Below are 17703 nucleotides of genomic sequence, written 5' to 3'. Positions count from 1 at the left end.
CTTTTAGTGTTGTCCGAATCTCTAAAGCACCATCTGGGGACAGAAATATGAACTAGTTCTATTGTTAAATCTATGTTTTCACGAAAAAAAAATTCAAGAAAAAGTTGCTCTAGACCCCCCGACGGATTATTTTAATGTTGGTTTCAAATGAAAGGGGAAAGCCCATTCTTTCATATCCTGAAGTTTCAGAGATGCTGAATTTTTTGCATAAAGTTGTTAAAAAAAGACACCGTGAGGCGAGATCGCCTAGACAGAACTTTTTATTCGTTTTTCTTTGCTCGCAACAGTGTTGCCAAAAACCTATTATTAGTTTTATCTTTAGCTGTTTCCAGATGTATAACAGTCTCTAACAGTACATAACAATGAGGATCTACGAAAGTCTATCATCTCATGATTTATTAGAAAGATGCTTAGGAGCTTACACTCAAAACATCAATGAGTCTCTGAATAGTGGAATTTGTTCCTTAGCGCCAAAATACATGCAGAAATTCTGGCAGGCAGGTGGTCAATGTTGTGAATTATTTGGCAGTCAGTATCTTCAACAAAGGTTTTTCATCGATCTTACAAGCTATGGAAGTAATGGGAATTATCTTGGGGAGTGAAGCTGAAATATGTGCTACTCGATTCGACAGTATAACGTATAACTCGTTTTGAACGCAAAGTGGGTGTCGCGGCAAAACAGGCCCAAATTCAATAGAGGGAGCAAAATGTGGACAACCATGAACATTTTCGTGATGAGGAAGGTGAGCTCTACGACCCCGGTATAGCAGATTAACTAGTTAGGTATTACAATCGAGTTATACACCGTACTTTATCTTTGAACGCGTTTTCCTGAAAGTAGTGTTTTTAAGTGCTCAAGTAAGACTTTTCATAGAATGACTGGTCCGATTTCAATAATTTTTTCTCCAATTGTTCAGAAAACATACCGCTATGTTTGGTCGAGAGGGATTTGCAAAATGTCAATTTGTTCCATTTTTATGGTCCCTAATAGGCCAAAAAATAACGCAAATATTGAAAATTTTCACAAATCGTAACATAACTTTTACAAAGTATAAAATAAAAGAAATCCCTCTCGTCTAAACATAGCCAACGTAACCATGATTATAAAAAATATGAGTTTTCTGATTACATATTTCCCATTTTGCCACAACTTTACTTAAGCGGGACCCATACAGTTTCAACATCAATGTCACCAATGAAGTTTCAAGGTCGCGAGCGATTTTTCTTTTCGTCTTCAAAAGTAAAATTGGAAGGTCAAAACATGTATCTTTAAAATAAAAAAAAGTTTCTAAATCCATTGAGAAGATGCTTTGCATTTTATTTCCAAAAAAGCGCTCTATTTTAGGCCTCGCGAGTAGAAGACCCCCTTAATGGGAATGTTGTGAAGAGGTTTTCGTAGTGGTGACAACATACCATCGTGCATTGAATATTCTATAGCGATTTTCCCGTAACCCGCAAAAGGCGGGGTTGGCCAGCAGAGGGTAAAACTGTCATAACAAACAAATAAAACCCACCAAGGTTGCCAAATTTTAAGAAATATTTTTGATTGGGTTTTAAAATAAGCTGAGAAAATTTGGTACAGTATGTTTGAATAAAAAAAGGTTATTCTCAGAAAATAAGGTGAACGGATAAATGTGGAACACATTTTTCACCTAAATTTCCATAACAAACGAACAAGACGCACCAGAGTTTCCAAACTTCTAGAAACATCGTTGATTAAGCTTTAAAAAAATTAGAAAAAAGTTGTCAAAAAAGTAAGGTGAACGTATAAATATGGGACACCACTTTTTCGCTTAAACTTAAACGAAAAAACGCACCAGGGATTCTAAATTTCGAGGAATATCATTGATTATGCTTCAAATCAAACGCTAAAAATTCGGTGCAGTTTGTTTGATTAGAAAAAAAAGTTATTCTGAAAAATTAGGGTGAACGTATAAATGTGGGACACACTGTATACTATTCGATTCAGTTCGTCGAGTATGGCAAATGTCTCTGTGTGTGTGTATGTGTGTATGTGCGTCTATGTGTATATGTGAGGGATGGCTAAAACTTATTCTTAAATAAAAAATACGACGTTCCCATCGGCTGCTATTGAATTTCTAATAAATTCGACTTCCGCTTTGCAGAATTACGTGGTGACGAGTACGATCACGCAACAAATCCCGGTGTTATCGCGCTGCCGTTCCACGCCCAATGATAATTGTTCCAAAACCGACAACTGCGAAGAACGTAATTGAAGATATAAAATGTCTGCAATTGCGTTCAGAGTTAACGTTTCTATTGCAAACAGTCTAGTTTCCGTTAGAAAAATTCGATGAACGTTGGTTTATGCTAAAACTGTTAAGTGGGACTGTTATTCCGAGAAATCAGATTCAAACCGGAAAATTCTACGCATATCAATCCCACAACGATCAATGCAAATGATGTATATTATTTCTTTTGTTTATAAAAATGCGCGTCGGGACCTTTCAGGAGATTTCTGGTTACATCATAATTGAAAGTGGATGTTTTCGCCACGTAATAAGTATTTGGAAACGAAGGCAATTATTAAAATCGCATCCATCTATTTTTACTGAAATTTTTTTTAAGTTTCCAGAATCTATCATAATGTATTAAAATTCCAAACTATATGTATGGTATTGTGCACCTGTACACAAAAACATTTGGTTACGATCACGCAGCAAATCCCGATTTCATCGTATACTGCAATGAATGTATAAAGGTGAACATTTTTCAAAAATATGACCACAACTGGATTTGTAGTTCTAGGTCACTAACAGTCATTCCAAATCTCTATGGTCACATTGGCCACCATCGACGGTTCTGGAAGCCCCGGTGAAAGTATCCAAATTTAGAATAACAGTTACATCGGTTTATCGGTGATTTGACTAAACTTAATCTCAAATGAAAGGTGTTGCAACCCCGCAAATTGCTATTAAATTTCAATCCGAATGGACTTGCGGTTCCGCAGCTACGAGTTGTGGCGTGTGGTCACATAGAAAATTTCTATTCAAACCGATACCGCGATGAATGCAAAGGTTTTGCTAAAATGAGTGCCAAAAAATTGCATTTGTAATTTTAGGTCATTGACGGCCAACGTTGACCACATTGACCACCACAGCTGGTTCCGGAAGTGTCCGAAGAAATGGCCATTATCAAACAGAACAAACCTACAACAGTTTCTTGGGTATGGTTGGGCCGATTTTCACAAATTTAGTCTCTAACGAATGGTTTTTTATCCCCACAGATTGTTAAAATATTGTCTATTGATCGGTTATATGGATCCGAGAATATAGACGGAATGGTCCGGTCACATATGAAATTCGCATATAATCGGAACTAGTAGTATCCTTCCTACACATGGTGCAAACATTACCCTTCTTCTCCACCAGCTGATCAAGACCACCAAACTAAGTATCGAACCCCCGATTACTGGTTCTGATGGTTCAAGATTTCGATTTGGTCTTTTTTTACAAAATTTTAGAACGCGAATATTGATATCTTTTCTTATACATAGATGTCATCTCATGTATAATAAAAATATAATATATGCATTTTTACAATGCTGAAAACCTAGTGTTCATGATTGAGAAAGGCACAGTTGGTTAGGTGAATTAAAACCAGTTCCATCAAAATCATATCGGATTAAAATCATCTATTTATTATTTTAGGTTATCGATGTCTACGAGCAATTGGTTTCCTCACAGGGCTTGCGGCTGGCGCTGGGTGCATCGTCCTGCTACAGACTAGAAACATAACCGAGTTCGGAAATCTGGCTGCTCCTGGTACGTGTGCGGAACGGTTTGCTCGAATGACTTGTAATTAGATTTATATTTCCGCAGCGTTGGCAGTCGTAGCAGGTTTGGTAGGTGCTATCCTGGGATCAACGCATCCGATTTCGTCCACCCTGATCGGAGCCTCAGCCGGAGCGTTGGTAGCCGGTGCGATCATTGCAGCCTGTATTGCCACATTACCTCATTACATCTTTGGTGTAAGTGTAACCAAAGCGAAGATGCTGTGAGTTTTGCAAGTTGAGTACTATTTAAAGGAAGATATTCTGCTTTATTCGCAGGAAAATGAGTTGTTCGTTTCAGTCGTTGGTGGAGCAATCATTTGTGCAATCATCTCACTATTCTCTCCAAAATTGATGTCAATAATCGCTTCCAGTATACTGGGATCAGCAATGATCCTGTGTTCTATCGATTTTTTCATGCATGGACTCAACACATTAGACTGGGTATGACTAGATATTATTTGTCGGAAATGCACGCTGATAAATTTTTTCTGTAGATTTCCAACATAAAACCTGATCCCACTCCACCACCCTGTTGGGGCGGAGTCATTCTCTGTTGCTGGCCTATTACATCAGTGCTAGGAGTGCTTGTACAGAGTTTCGTCACGGCTTGGAAAATCGATCACCGAAGACAGATGATGCAGCGAAGGCGACGTCACTACAAGGGCCGGCAGGGCTCGCGAACTCGGGAAACGCGGGAAGAAGCTCGTCAGCGGAAGTATCGTTATCTATATCAAGTTCGGACCGCTCGAGGAGATATCATTTCACAAGTATGTTGTTTTGTAATATTTTTCTACTTCGGATTTTTTTAAAACTAGTACTACCGTTGCAGAACTTTGTATCCGCCCTACAGAAGCACGTAACTCCGGACTCCGGCCCTCCATCGGAAGTATCCACTAAATTGGGATCCAACGACCGTAATACGGTTCGCAGTGATCGGACGCACATGACGAATCTGCCGGATTCCGACATTGACAAACGGGACTTGAGTTACGAGAAACGTTCACATTCGGCCAAATAGCACTACTATCCCAACAAGCACAACAACGGCTATCAGCAGAAGCATGAGCGCACTTGTTACTAGTACAGAAGCCAAGATTAGAGAACCCTATTAAAATAGGTAAACATGTGGAGTAAGGTTTAGGATTGTACAGATCGGACAAAAATAAAGATGTTTTTATACGGAAAACAGCCGAAAAGAGAGATAGATTATCCAGTAACGTTCTAGGGACGGAAATATTGAGTGCTGGAACAAAAGCACTGCAGCTCTGAATGCACAGCATTTAAGGATATAAAGGAACGATTTTAAACATACACTGTATCAAAATGAAAATACAAATACTAACTCAATAACTGAATCAAATTCAACGCTACATAAAGATACTTAAGATATAAACGCTACACTTATTTCGGACTATCTGAAGTAAAACTTTAATCATCAACCTCGGTTACATCTAAAGCTAAGGGCATTGCAGTTACCAGAGAATGAGCTACCAAAGCATGGGGTGGATACAGTGGGAATGTGACAAATGTGATTTTTTTTCTCGGAGTAAAACTTAAAACCAACTGCTAAAAGATGCATTTACAAACACAGAGTCAAGCCATAGTTCAAAAATGTTATTTTTAATTAAGGAACAAAAATAAAACAAAATAGAAACAAGAAACATATAAACTAAATTGTTACTTTGAAAGTTGTAATTTGTAATTTGAAATAGACAAGTCGTAAAAGAAGGACATGCTAGTTTTGGAAAGTTCATGATTCAAGACGGAACACAATAAGCCATATTGTGTAAAATGGTGGGACTCCGAGTAGTGATGGAAGTAGGATTATATTCCAAACAAGAAAGATAAAACAATTAAAATCGATGTTCTAGGTTTATGAAAAGCTCAAAATATATAAGGCATATTTTGGAATTATTTGACTCGTTGCGGTTATTTGAAGCCAGTATCACAAACTTTGAGTAGACAATACTCTCATTCTCTAGATAAATATCGTCCAACGTATTTATTTCTAGGTTTCTCATTGGAAATTTTTTCATGTTAAAATAGGTTTTGAACAAGAATTATCATCAAAGACAACGACTCCGCGTTTGATATGGTACCTATCGATTTCGATCAGACCGAGTATAAACTGAAGATGTCGCAGCCCCTGACAACATTATTCGGCCGTAACCGACATCTCAAAAATTCGCTCAGATAAGCTCAGCGTTGTGGTTCCCTGTCTAAAGCAGTCATTTGTCATATCTTACGACAGGATTACGGCGTCAATGTGCCCGTGCACAAAGTTGAGTTCGACGGTGTTATCAATGTTGAGAGTCCGGTGTACGAAATCTGCTGGAATGTGAGGTGAGCTATTTTAAAGGTTTAGGTTAGAGAAGAAACTGATTTGTGAGCAATTTCATTCAGTATTAATTGAGTGATCGAAAACCGAAATCGTAAAATTGGATATGAAATCAAGCAAAACAGTCGGATAGAGATCCTCCAGTAGTAGGGGCGGGCATAGCGTAGTTGGTAAATGAATTGCCTTGTATTGTTTGTATTTATATTCTCGTGTACTTGAACGGTTCCTTTTTCATCAAAAGATTTTGGATTCTTTGCAATGAATTTTTGTTTAAATTTTTGAGCATCACAAAACTCAATATTTTGGTCAACATGTTTCTCTTGCGTTGCGTTGCGTTGCGAAGCACGGTGCTATTCGTAGATTGCATACTAACGATTATCATGTTGCCTATAGGTAGTTCAACTCATCTTGCTTGTGAGATAAATGGTCGGGAATGAACTTTATCTCTTTTGAGTTCAGTAAACCAATAGCATGAGAATCATTATTGCCGGCCACGACCATCTTCACCGATACTTAGGATAGGGTAGGAAATGTTGATGTAATACCTACTTAGAGAAGGCCCCCGACTCAGCGACGCTTCCATAGGTATTACGGAGTTGGATTGAAGGACAGGTATAGGTCTAGGATTCGCCACAAGCAGGCAATGCGACCACGAAATGAATGTTTTTATGCGGTGGGATGGTTAGTCTTTGAGTATACAAATGCTCAAAGCAAAAAGACATTTATTTATGTTTTTCTTGTGTTTAAACTCTGGATAGCCGGCCATCGAGAGTAATTACTTGTTTCCCTAAACTACAGCAATTTGAACTCAAAACAGCCGGCCGTAGGAGTATTGCTAAAACTGTGAGTTAATCTTATATCTATACTCGATATTCGGTACGATCACGCGTGATTGGCGAAAGACTAAGTAAAGTGGGAAATGATCGAGAAGCAATATCAAGAATAAACAATTTGTGACATTCTAGAGTGAATCGCATGAGTGAATGAAAACAACGTCTATATATGTACGATTTTTACCGGATACAATACTGATCGACGTATATTATTATGTTTCCGTACCCGAATATATCGGCAAATTCACATTTCAAAAATTTTATGATAGACGCGCCAAAAAGCAAAATAAATTGCGGTCTTGCAAGCTAAATACGCGCGGCGTTCGGTTTCCGAAGTCAAAGGAGAATGATAAACATACTGCGACGACATGGATTAAAATCTTATTCTGGGCACCCGGCATCATCCCATCGCTCGCTTGAAAATTCTATGAATCAAGTTACAATTTGTGAGAAAAAAACCAAATAAACGAATATTTATTAAAAAAAAACTGGAAAAACTGGCTCAAATTTAAAAAAACTGGAAGATTCCCCCAATTGTCCGCCTGACTGGATGTTGCAAAAAAACTTGAGGAATCCAGTCCAAACTGGAAGGTTGGCATCGCTGGGTGTCACTGGTCCCCAGCCTTTGATGCTATCAATATATTGGCGATAATAATATCTTCCTACCTTGTTCGTCTGCATTTCACACCGGTTCATACTTACGAGAGCCCTTCTTACTCTTTGCTTGCTTCGCTCGATTCCGTCGCTGAAGTATGGTATGTGAAAAACCACCACTACTACCCAGCTTAATATTGCTATCCTTCCTTTTCACTGCACATTTGTATATCGAAATATTTCAGTCATACGTCAGATCTCACAAGTTTCTCTCTTCATTTCCGATTTAAATTCACACACACATACATCTACTACTATTCGCACTAGCGCTAGAGAAGGAGCAAAGGAAAGAGAAAAAACGGAGAAAAAAAATCGCTGGGTCTCGTCTCTGTATTCGCTCCGCTCGTCGCCGTCCGTCGCCTTCGTCCCGCGTAATAGAGGCGGAATTTCGTTCTCCTCTCCCATCAGCTGGCGGTACTGCTCCCTTGATGTAATGCGTTCTTTCGCGTTTTTATTTTGCCAATTTTAGTGGCCACTTCACTACATTTAGCAAAAAATCTTCACCGGTTTCCGGAACTTCCGGCTGCACTCCGACTATTCTGGTACACTTAACACATTCACTATTTTGGTCAACATGTTTCTCTTGTAAAAAAATATTGGGAAACCGATCCGTTCAAGTACACCACAATACATTTTTCTTCAATAATCTTTTTAGTTTTTGGATTTCAGTTGACCGGTTCGGCTTGGAGAGCGTTCACCGCAAGCCTCTGCCAAAAAACACTGTCCGTGGGATGGGCCATAACTCTAAAAACCTTGAATTTCTTCGATAGTGCCAGGGATTTAATGTACCTCAGAGCAAATAAAGAGAAGAATAAAAACGCTCTTTGCACTTTTCATGCGAACCACTGCTCTTTTTCACAATAAACCTCTTCACTCCGATGTGTGCATTCTACTCCATGGCTGCACACCTCAAAGAGTAGAAATAAAGAGGCACTTTAGTGTGAATCTTGGTCCCACGCGCACGAAAGCAGTGAAGTGAACCAAAAAACATTTTAAAAACGTTCTTCCGATCAAACTTTATCTGAATTGAGTGAGGGGAGGCTCAAAAAATGGGGTCTTAAAAGTGACTCTTTTAACGAAATTGTTTTTCGTTTTCAAGTTTCTCTTTGTGCGGTCGTTCTGCACATCGCAGAGTTTTTGTGCTGCTCTATTTTTAATCGATGCATTTCGCTCTTTGTGTCACATTGTGTAAGCAAATAACAAGCCTGGATAGTGCTATCAACTAACTGCTTTTCGCTTTTTCGAATAAAAGTTACATAAAACACTTTTTAAAAATCACGAACTTAGCTCACTTTTCGCCACAACTTTGTATATAACTCCTTAATTCATCGGGGGCGGGCATAGCGTATTTGGTAAATCGATTGCGTTGTACGCAGCTCACCTGGGTTCGATTCCCAACCCCGCACATATGGTTAGAGATTTTTCTAAAGAGATTTCTCTATCCCGACAAAGAGGCGAATAACCCTAAGGTTAAAACATCTAAAATAAAAAAAGATCATCCAGTATAAGAATCGCTTGAACAGTTCTCGCTCTAAAGGTTGAAAATAATGAATATTTTATGTACTTATAATCATACGCACGGAACGCACGAAGGGGTTATAGCCCCCTCTTCTATCATGTGCTGAATTTTTTTATAAATATTATAATAAGTATGATTAACTATAATGATGAAGGCATATGAGAACCATTCTACGTCAGATTTACAACCAAAATTTTAATACCTTCCAAAATTTTTTCCTGCATTCTTTAGCTAAAAATTTAATTTTTTGTTTTGGCTGAATATGATATTTTTTTCAAGGTCTTAGTTTTTGAACTTTTGAAGCTTATAACATTGAACATTTTTCAATCACCGATAACTCGGAAACGATTCGATATATGGAACAAAATATTAAATAAAAAAAGTTGTGTTTTCAAATGAGCTTATGGCAAAAAATTCACAAAAATTTTTTTGGTTATATAACTTATGAAATTTACAATTATTGGAAACAAATTTATTTTTTTTAAGGTGGACCAAATTTTTTTTATTAATTATTTTCTTTAAATATTAAGAATCATGTTAAAAAGATTGTGTAAAAATTTGGGAGTGTATATCAAAATACTTTGCGAGATATTACAATTATAAACTTGAAACAAGGCAATTTTACATTAATGCCCAGTGTAGACCTGTTATAATTGCAATATATCGTAAAATACTTAAGGACCATCCATAAATGACGTAGCATTATATCGGAGGGGGGGGGGACTTTTGTATTTTGTGATGATGTGTGACGACAGGGGGTAGGGAACTGATTCTTCAAAAAGAATGAGTGAACAGGAGTTCTTTTTCAAAGCACAGTAGTACGTACTCAATTCGCTTAGAAACTAACTGGTTAGTTCACCTAAAGCAGGTTGCCAAATTCAAGGGACCAATTTTTAGGCAAACGAATGACAATGAACTGACCTACTGTTCCACGAACTATCCTGGATGCTCTCAGTTTTTAACTGGACGAAGAACGACATTCAAGAAGAATAGAAAAAAATCTCTCACTCTCTATTTCTGTCATTTCTTCATAAACATCTGGTCACCTTTCAACGAACCTGTGTAACAGTTCAGCTGGCAAACGCCCGACGAGAGTTTTTGCTCCGCAATTATACTGCATGTATCTACCGGCTTTCCCAGATCAGACTGTTTCGACAATCATTCGCTATATATGTACAATAGACTGCCCAGAAAAAATTTTTTTTTTTGAAAACTCGATCGGCCCGCCCCTGACTCCATTTCTAATCCCACCAGGAGTACTTGCTCCAAATTTGAAGCAAATCGGACAAGTTTAGCTACCAGACCAACGCTCCTAAAGTTTGTATGAGATTTTTCGACAATTTACATGGAGAAAACCCGCTATCTCGCATTTTCAACACTAGGTGGCACTGTATGTATTGAAATTATCACTGTAAGTAAAAATAAGAAAGATAATTTAATTGTCTATAACTTTGTCGACGACTGCTAGTCAATCCGGCTTTGTTAAAAGAAGTTATTGAACTTTTAACGAAGTGATGTCTGAATCAGTTTTGCATGGGGCCTAGCAGCGTATGGTTTTGGTTAACGGTTAGGTTTTGCTTAATAGTATATTCAGAAGAATTATAGTAAACAGTACGAGTCATATTTTGGTTAGAAAATTTTAGTTCAATCTGTGATCGCATAGGGGGCGCCAACACTAACTTTTCATAGAAGAGAGATAGAATATCGACATACTCGGAAGAATTACTGTTAAATGCCCGTTCTACAACTTTGTAGAAGACACCTAATTTGTATCTCTCTCCGTTGAAAAGTTAGTGTTGGCGCCCTCTATACGGTAACATGTGGAATTATTCCCGAAAGTTCACGATAATAAACTGTTAAACTGCGGCCATTTGTGATTTTAAAAAGTATTTTTATTGTATTGCTATGTGTGTTGTTTAGTCGAATGTAGGTGAATAAAGGATTACCTGATGGCGGCTTAAAGAGCATGTAGATTGCCTCATCTGAAGAAATTTTGAGAAGTCCATTAAAAATCAATTCCAATTTTTTGTGTCTAACTAGTGCTAATTTGGGTACAGTTTGGATAGATCGTTTAACTAGAAACCCAGTTGGTGCTAGTTACTGACGAGATAAATTCGAAACACAATAAAAATCACGCTTAATTGCCAATAATGCGCAAATTGGTTTAATACAAGTTTCCATTTTGGGGATTATTATTGCATAAAAAACATGTTCTTTGTCACAAGAAAGGCTACAGTGCATTGATATTGAATTTGATTTTTATTATACATTTACAAGTTATTATTTATTCTCGTTACAACGACGGATATTTAAGAGTTCAAAGTATTTATATGCTAACCGAATATGACAAATCCTTGACAAAGCTAGAAAATGCAAGGTATTCCAAACTACACGTCTGCACGGTGTAAAAGAGGCTAAATAGAAATGAGTAGAAACACATTGTCATGCTAAAACAATTTTTTTATATTCTATTTAAATGGAACTATTTTCAAGGCTGGGCCTAGCCTGGAAAATCAGTGACCCGGACAGGAAAGAGTCTTGGTGATCATAGGATTAAAATATATATTTGAATGATTTAATCAACTAAAGAAAACTGCTCAGAATTTAATATATTAAAGAAAATTGTCTACAAATCGAAAGAAAATCACTAAACACTGATTACTACTTCAAATATACCAAAAATTTGTTAAATGTATCGTTGATGACACCATAAAAATAACTAGCTCATTTTATGCCATAGCGAACGAAAATAAAACGAAAGAATGTCACATACTAAATACATGAAATCGAAACAATAATCCCAACTTATTGACTTATAGACCCAACCAGTTACAACATTTTAGTCGCTCTCTGTGATAGCCAACTGATGTCTGTCCACTGTATCGTTACGTCGTTTTCAAATTTACATAGACATTAATTAGAAAACATCGAAAACGACTAAAATGCTACTTCTGGTTGTAGCATTAAGTTTATTATGATTGATTGACTAATATGTGGTTTGGCATCATTTGACATCCGATGAAAAGTAAAGTTAAAATCACGACAGTTAGTACTACACCTGCTGTGCACGTTTTTGCATATCAGTGGGGTTAGTAGTATACAAATGTATTTAATTCGTAGGTATATGAACATCTCAGTAAAACCGCTGTTCTACCACTTTTTGGCTTGATTACTTTTAATTTTTTCCTTACTTATTGTTACTGTTATTACTGTTTTCCGGATTAACAGTGTTTTATTGCGGAACACATTTCCTTCATAAACATGAAATTGACTGTCAATAGAAATACTTTTGCATTAAAACGGCACGAAACAAGAACGGTCTTCTTGGCTATATTGGTGTACAGCGCACTACCCTATCACAGATATTCAATATATAGAATTACATATACATATATTTATTCCATTTAGCTAACCATAATATTGGTAACCACGATAGAGAGTAAATAAGCTCTCTCTATCTCTCTCCACTCTTGCTTGCTCGTGATCGGTATATAGAGCAAAGTACCAGAACGGTGTAAACTGTCGAATAAGAATTGCCAATTGTCGTAGCTTAGTTAAATTCATGCAATAAATTTTACAAAACTTTTTTGTAGGAATGGTTTTCGATAAAAAATTAAAAGCTTGTTTGAAATTATCATCATTAAGCTTTTTGCTTCCCTATGAGTTAGCCGCCGATTTATCCTATTTTCCGGTTAAGATATCGACGATTTATAAGTTTCTCAGAATATTACAAATTCTACGTTCAATAACAGTAAATATGAATGCGAATTCCCTTCGACAGTCATTCGTTTTGCAAAGGCAGATATAACTGGACGCGTATGGTGCTTTTTTGTTGGAGACGAACCATTGCGACCAGTATTTAGATCTATTGTGGTAAATGGTGCTACTTCAGCTTCGAGTAATTCTATAATTCTTAGATGATCCAGCTCGGGAGCCTAAAATTAAAAATATTCGGGGTCTTTGGCTGATTCTCAGGTTTGGATCGGGTTTCTCAAATTATAATTTTTTTTTCTTCGAGTCGGGTTCGGGGTCTCAAATTTTGGTTCTCGGGTTCGGGTCGGGTCTTATAAAATTTTCATTCTCGGGTTCTGGTCGAGTTCAGGTTTTTTCAATTTTATAATTTCGGGCTCGAGTCAGGTTCTGGTTTTTCAATTTTCCAGCTCTCGGGTTCTGGTTCGAAAAAATTGAAACCCGACCATCTCTAATATGAGGATCTTAATTATTGCGGCGCCATAGAAACCACGTGCTACAAATTCTTATGCAAAATTACTGGTTTTACCTGGGCTAATTTGCTGAATGCTATCAGCAGGGCCGGCGGAAAGCGTGGGTAGTATGGGTAGTACTACCCACTCGAAAATAACAGAGTGGGTAATTACCCACTCGAAATTTTGAACCATTTCTAAAAATTTAGATGTGCAACGCATGTATCTCGCACTACACACATTTGAAAACATCGATGTACCACAATTCCATTTGCATAAACGAACGTGATTTAATGTGAATGTAATGTAAGCGTGTGTATTGCGAAAAGGGAAAAAAATCCTTACTAATGGACCCCTCACCCTATGCTTTCTACCCACTCGGGCGTAAAGTGTTTCGCCGCCCCTGGCTATCAGCACTGAATGCCTGACATGGTAGAACTCGATAAAGGCGACTTCCATCAGCATAACCTCCATTTTCAACTTCAGAAAATGTTTCACATCACGAATGCCTTATGCATCTTATGCGAAAAGGCCGGAAGTAAAAAGCCTCCGTATTTGGATGAAGCACCACTTCTTGCTTCTGAAATTCACTAATCTCGACAGATCACCACAGCAAGAATGAAAGTAACAGTTTCTTTTGCCCTTCCGACGAGTCACACAATATGGAAGTTTTTGCCACACTCAGCCTACTGAGTAAGTATCGTGATCGGTGTTTTGGGTGGTTCGAAATAGGAATCTTCCTCATCATTCTCTCACTAATTTGTTCAAACCAAACAATACACAAATTGGTTAAGAGTCACCGAAAACATGTTTTTTCTTAAATTTATTTTTGAAAAAAAAAAAAAATAAAGGGTTGTGTACAAGACACGACCGCAGTTACATTGAAAATGCAGCATTATTAACCCTTAAAGGCGCAAATATTTTTTTCCATTATATATTCGTCCTAATAAGGACAGTTTGCTAATAATTACGTTTTGGGATACGGGACGAGAATCCTTTGCAACAATTCGAACCTTGTCGCGCCGGCGATTCGTTTCTGCACACGTTCGTACACACAGACGAACATTCCTCTTTCGCAGCTCATGTCAAATGAGCACTATGTAACACAAAGTGATCTCTTTTATTAACTTTTTGGTGCAGACGGAAGACCATCCTTTTATGCGACATATAAAAATATTTTCATCATTCTTTTTGATGTGCTTTTCGCTTAGTGGCAGGGTTGCCACATTCACTGATTTCCTTAATGGTTTAGAAAAACTATCGGGTTTTGAAGAATATTTGCGTATATTATGATTCACTGGTAAAGGTACAGAATTACCAAGCACAAACTTAATACAAGTTAATAAAAGGAATTATCTAATTAAATTCATTTTTCCATTATTTATTCGTCCTAATAAAGACGGTTTGACTATATTTTGGGATACATGACGAAAAGCCTATGGAACGATTTGAGCCTTACCTGCACGGCTTATACGCACGGCATAAACCAGCAATTCGCCATCTCGCTTCTGTTCTGCCACCGCATGTCAAGCTGCGAGCAAAATCTTTCCAGCGCACAGACAAACGTTCCCCTTCCGTAGCTCGTGATCAAATGAAAGATCTAATAGCTATCCTACAAGCAACAATAACGATAATCCAACTGGTTCTGTCAGCAGAACAGGCATGGCAATTAATGAATTCGGTCAAAAACATTAATTTTATATCATGCGATGAAATGTGTAGGACGCTTATGAATGTCGAGATGAGGTCCGTGTTAGGGAAAGTTTTGCGCGAATTTGTGAAAATTGTATATGCTTTCCCTATTTATTGCATATTTACGGATTTTTCAATAGTGTGCTAATAAAATACACAGATAAATTTGATAACATTTTTTACTGGCAATTTTCAGAATCGATTGGTGTTCGAATCATGAAAATCCATCAATAATTAACATAACCTAAGCGAAAACTTTGTCTGTTTTCTTACATTTTCCCAATGTTTTTACAATAATACGGATTTTTCAATAGTATACAGTTGCAATACCAATTTATAGTTGCAACCAATTTTTAAGGTGGGCTTCTCTGAATCTCTTAGTATTTAAATGACGCAAATCCATCAACAATTAACAGCGCTACAGTTGTTTAAAATTATGCCACATTTTCGTGACGCAGTTCGTAATCAGATTTTAGTTTTACACCTAGTCCCAGTCCCATATAGTAGAGTAAAGCATTTTCAATGCTAAAAAATTGGGAGGAGCTTTAGCCCCCTGCCCCCCTCTGGCTACGTGCCTGCGTTTACCGTTTATTGTAGCGTCCAGACGCTATAGCCAGAGTTACAAATATTCAAATTCATTGAATGAAAATCGATCATTTTCAGATTAATAGTCATTCGCGAATTATATTGCACACTTTTAAAAAAGTAGCATTTTCAATGTCACCGTTATCCTATCCTGTGCACAACACTTTTATTCTTTTATTCAATTCAATCCAAACATTCCTTTGACTGAGTGCATAGAAAGCTAGTTATATTGAACAAGAAATAATTCAGGACTTCTGAAGACATTTTTTAATACTATTTAAAGGCTAGGAAAGAATAAGTGTTAAGTTGTTTTGAGATTCAGGGGAGGTTTCTTATAGGTTACGATACATAATTCCAATTTGATTGGAACACACTATCTCTCGTTTATCATATGCATTTACGAACAATTAAAAGTGCGGTTGTGGTAATACCGCGCGGTAAATGGCTATTCACGTTTGCGGGAATTTTTCGGTCTCGGTAATTGCCGCAAACGCGATAAATCCTAAGCAAAATAATTCAATATGTGCCCCACGTTTCATTGAGAGGCATAACGTACAACCAATCATCAAATGAAGGACGATCGGTACCTGCCCTCGTAGTGATGGTGTGCAGATTAAACTTTCTTTATGAGTGCACTAATAACACGTGTTCCCATAATTTTCCTATCACTAACGTTCCAATGCACGATATGTATCGTAAATCAAAAACTGACTTCAAGTACCAGTTCCACAAACCCAACGTATGAGTACTTATACCCCACCATGATATACCATTGGCTCTTTCCGATTGGCGCAAACGAACTGCCGTAATTGCTCAACAGGTAAACGACCATAATCGTACAGCGTAAGTATCAAAGTTGAGGTATTATCTCCGGTTTCGAGAGATTTATGATAGCTATTATCTTCAAGCTCCGCCCACCATCTCCAATGGCACGCCCCTCGCTCAAAAGAGCATGCGCTACGAGCGGTCAGCACTAACACCGCAACAAGAGATTGAGTTCTCACACCCATGTTGGTGAGTGCCCGATAAAGTTTGTTAGCATACAAACAAGATCAACGGTTAGGATCTCAGTCTGTGACGATCGCTCGTGGTATTCAGAAGCGTAGAACGGTCGGATATTTCGAGAATTCAATCTACGTGTGATGATCGGTGAAATTGATGGGAATTATTCGGTTTAGGCGAGGAGTGCAATGTTGCGGTTAGTGTATCCGGAGCCGATTGTGTGCAATTCGAGCCAACAGAAACCAACGGATTGTTAGTTTCCCCCACATTTTGCAGGTACGATTTAGAAAGCACTAACCAACGGATCGCCGTCGGATTTTGTGACAGAATGTTATGTCGATCAACATTGTACCCGCGGTATAGAATTTCGGCGATTTGAAAAATCGAGTGCCGGGCTATTTTTAGCGTCCGCAATAAAGAGCACGGAACGTCGCGATATTTGATGGGTGATTTTCTGACCGCGCACGGTTTCTGCCTGTGAAAATGTAAACAGTTTTCAGCGAAGCAATTTAGTTGGAGTGAAATTTTAGAACGTGTCACCTGGTGCGGTAAGGTAATCCTCGTCCTGTATATCTACCACGCGCCGCTTCTGTGGCTGCGTCGGTCGCGCATAGCGACGCTTCCGGTGAAGAATAGTGTTAGAAGTGTGAAAGGGTATCAGTGCAAAATCTGTATCACTGGTGGTAGGAAATCCTCCCCAAACGACGAGCCAGTATGCTGCAGCATCCGACTAGTGATTACTATGAGCTATCGGCGGCAAGTAAACAAACGCCCCCAAATTTTAGTCCACAGAATGCGGTGCTGGCGTCGATGGCGGGAGGAGGCAACGGGGTTCCTGGTGCTGGTGTCGGTGGATTGAATAATAACAATAACAACAACAACAATAACAACAATGATAATGATCTGGATTTGATGGGTCAAAACGGTGACCGGGAATCAATGCCCAGTTTTGGATTTACTCAGGAGCAAGTCGCGTGCGTTTGTGAGGTGAGTTCTGAAATTTTTCAATGACGAGGCGGTTAGCGGGTTTAGAATGTTTTAGAATGATACCTACGGAAACAAACTGCTTGAATTTATGGAAT

The 17703-nt window shown here is 38.0% G+C and overlaps 1 protein-coding gene across 1 annotated transcript; it reads left to right on the top strand.

Annotated features, from left to right (window-relative positions):
• The first annotated feature begins 707 nt into the window (after positions 1–707).
• On the top strand, positions 708–5710 carry LOC131695064 (transmembrane protein 198-like). The gene is made up of 7 exons (XM_058983593.1): positions 708–743; positions 2127–2229; positions 3672–3785; positions 3843–3991; positions 4073–4237; positions 4291–4563; positions 4626–5710. The coding sequence occupies exons 1-7, from the start codon at positions 708–710 to the stop codon at positions 4812–4814; spliced, it is 1029 nt and encodes a 342-aa protein (XP_058839576.1). The 3' UTR covers positions 4815–5710.
• The last annotated feature ends 11993 nt before the right edge of the window (positions 5711–17703 follow it).

This window comes from Topomyia yanbarensis, unplaced genomic scaffold, assembly GCF_030247195.1.
Source record: "Topomyia yanbarensis strain Yona2022 unplaced genomic scaffold, ASM3024719v1 HiC_scaffold_265, whole genome shotgun sequence".
NCBI lineage: Eukaryota > Metazoa > Arthropoda > Insecta > Diptera > Culicidae > Topomyia > Topomyia yanbarensis.
The sequence above is the reverse complement of the archived record's forward strand: the minus strand, read 5'-3'. Positions and strand labels throughout refer to the sequence as shown.

Excerpts from the sequence above, each read along its gene's own strand:
- LOC131695064 (XM_058983593.1), top strand. The coding sequence starts at position 708 with ATGTGGACAACCATGAACATTTTCGTGATGAGGAAG. Across the intron at positions 2,230-3,671 it reads AACCGACAACTGCGAAGAAC|GTTATCGATGTCTACGAGCA; the intron begins GTAATTGAAGAT and ends TTATTATTTTAG. Across the intron at positions 4,564-4,625 it reads GAGGAGATATCATTTCACAA|AACTTTGTATCCGCCCTACA; the intron begins GTATGTTGTTTT and ends CTACCGTTGCAG.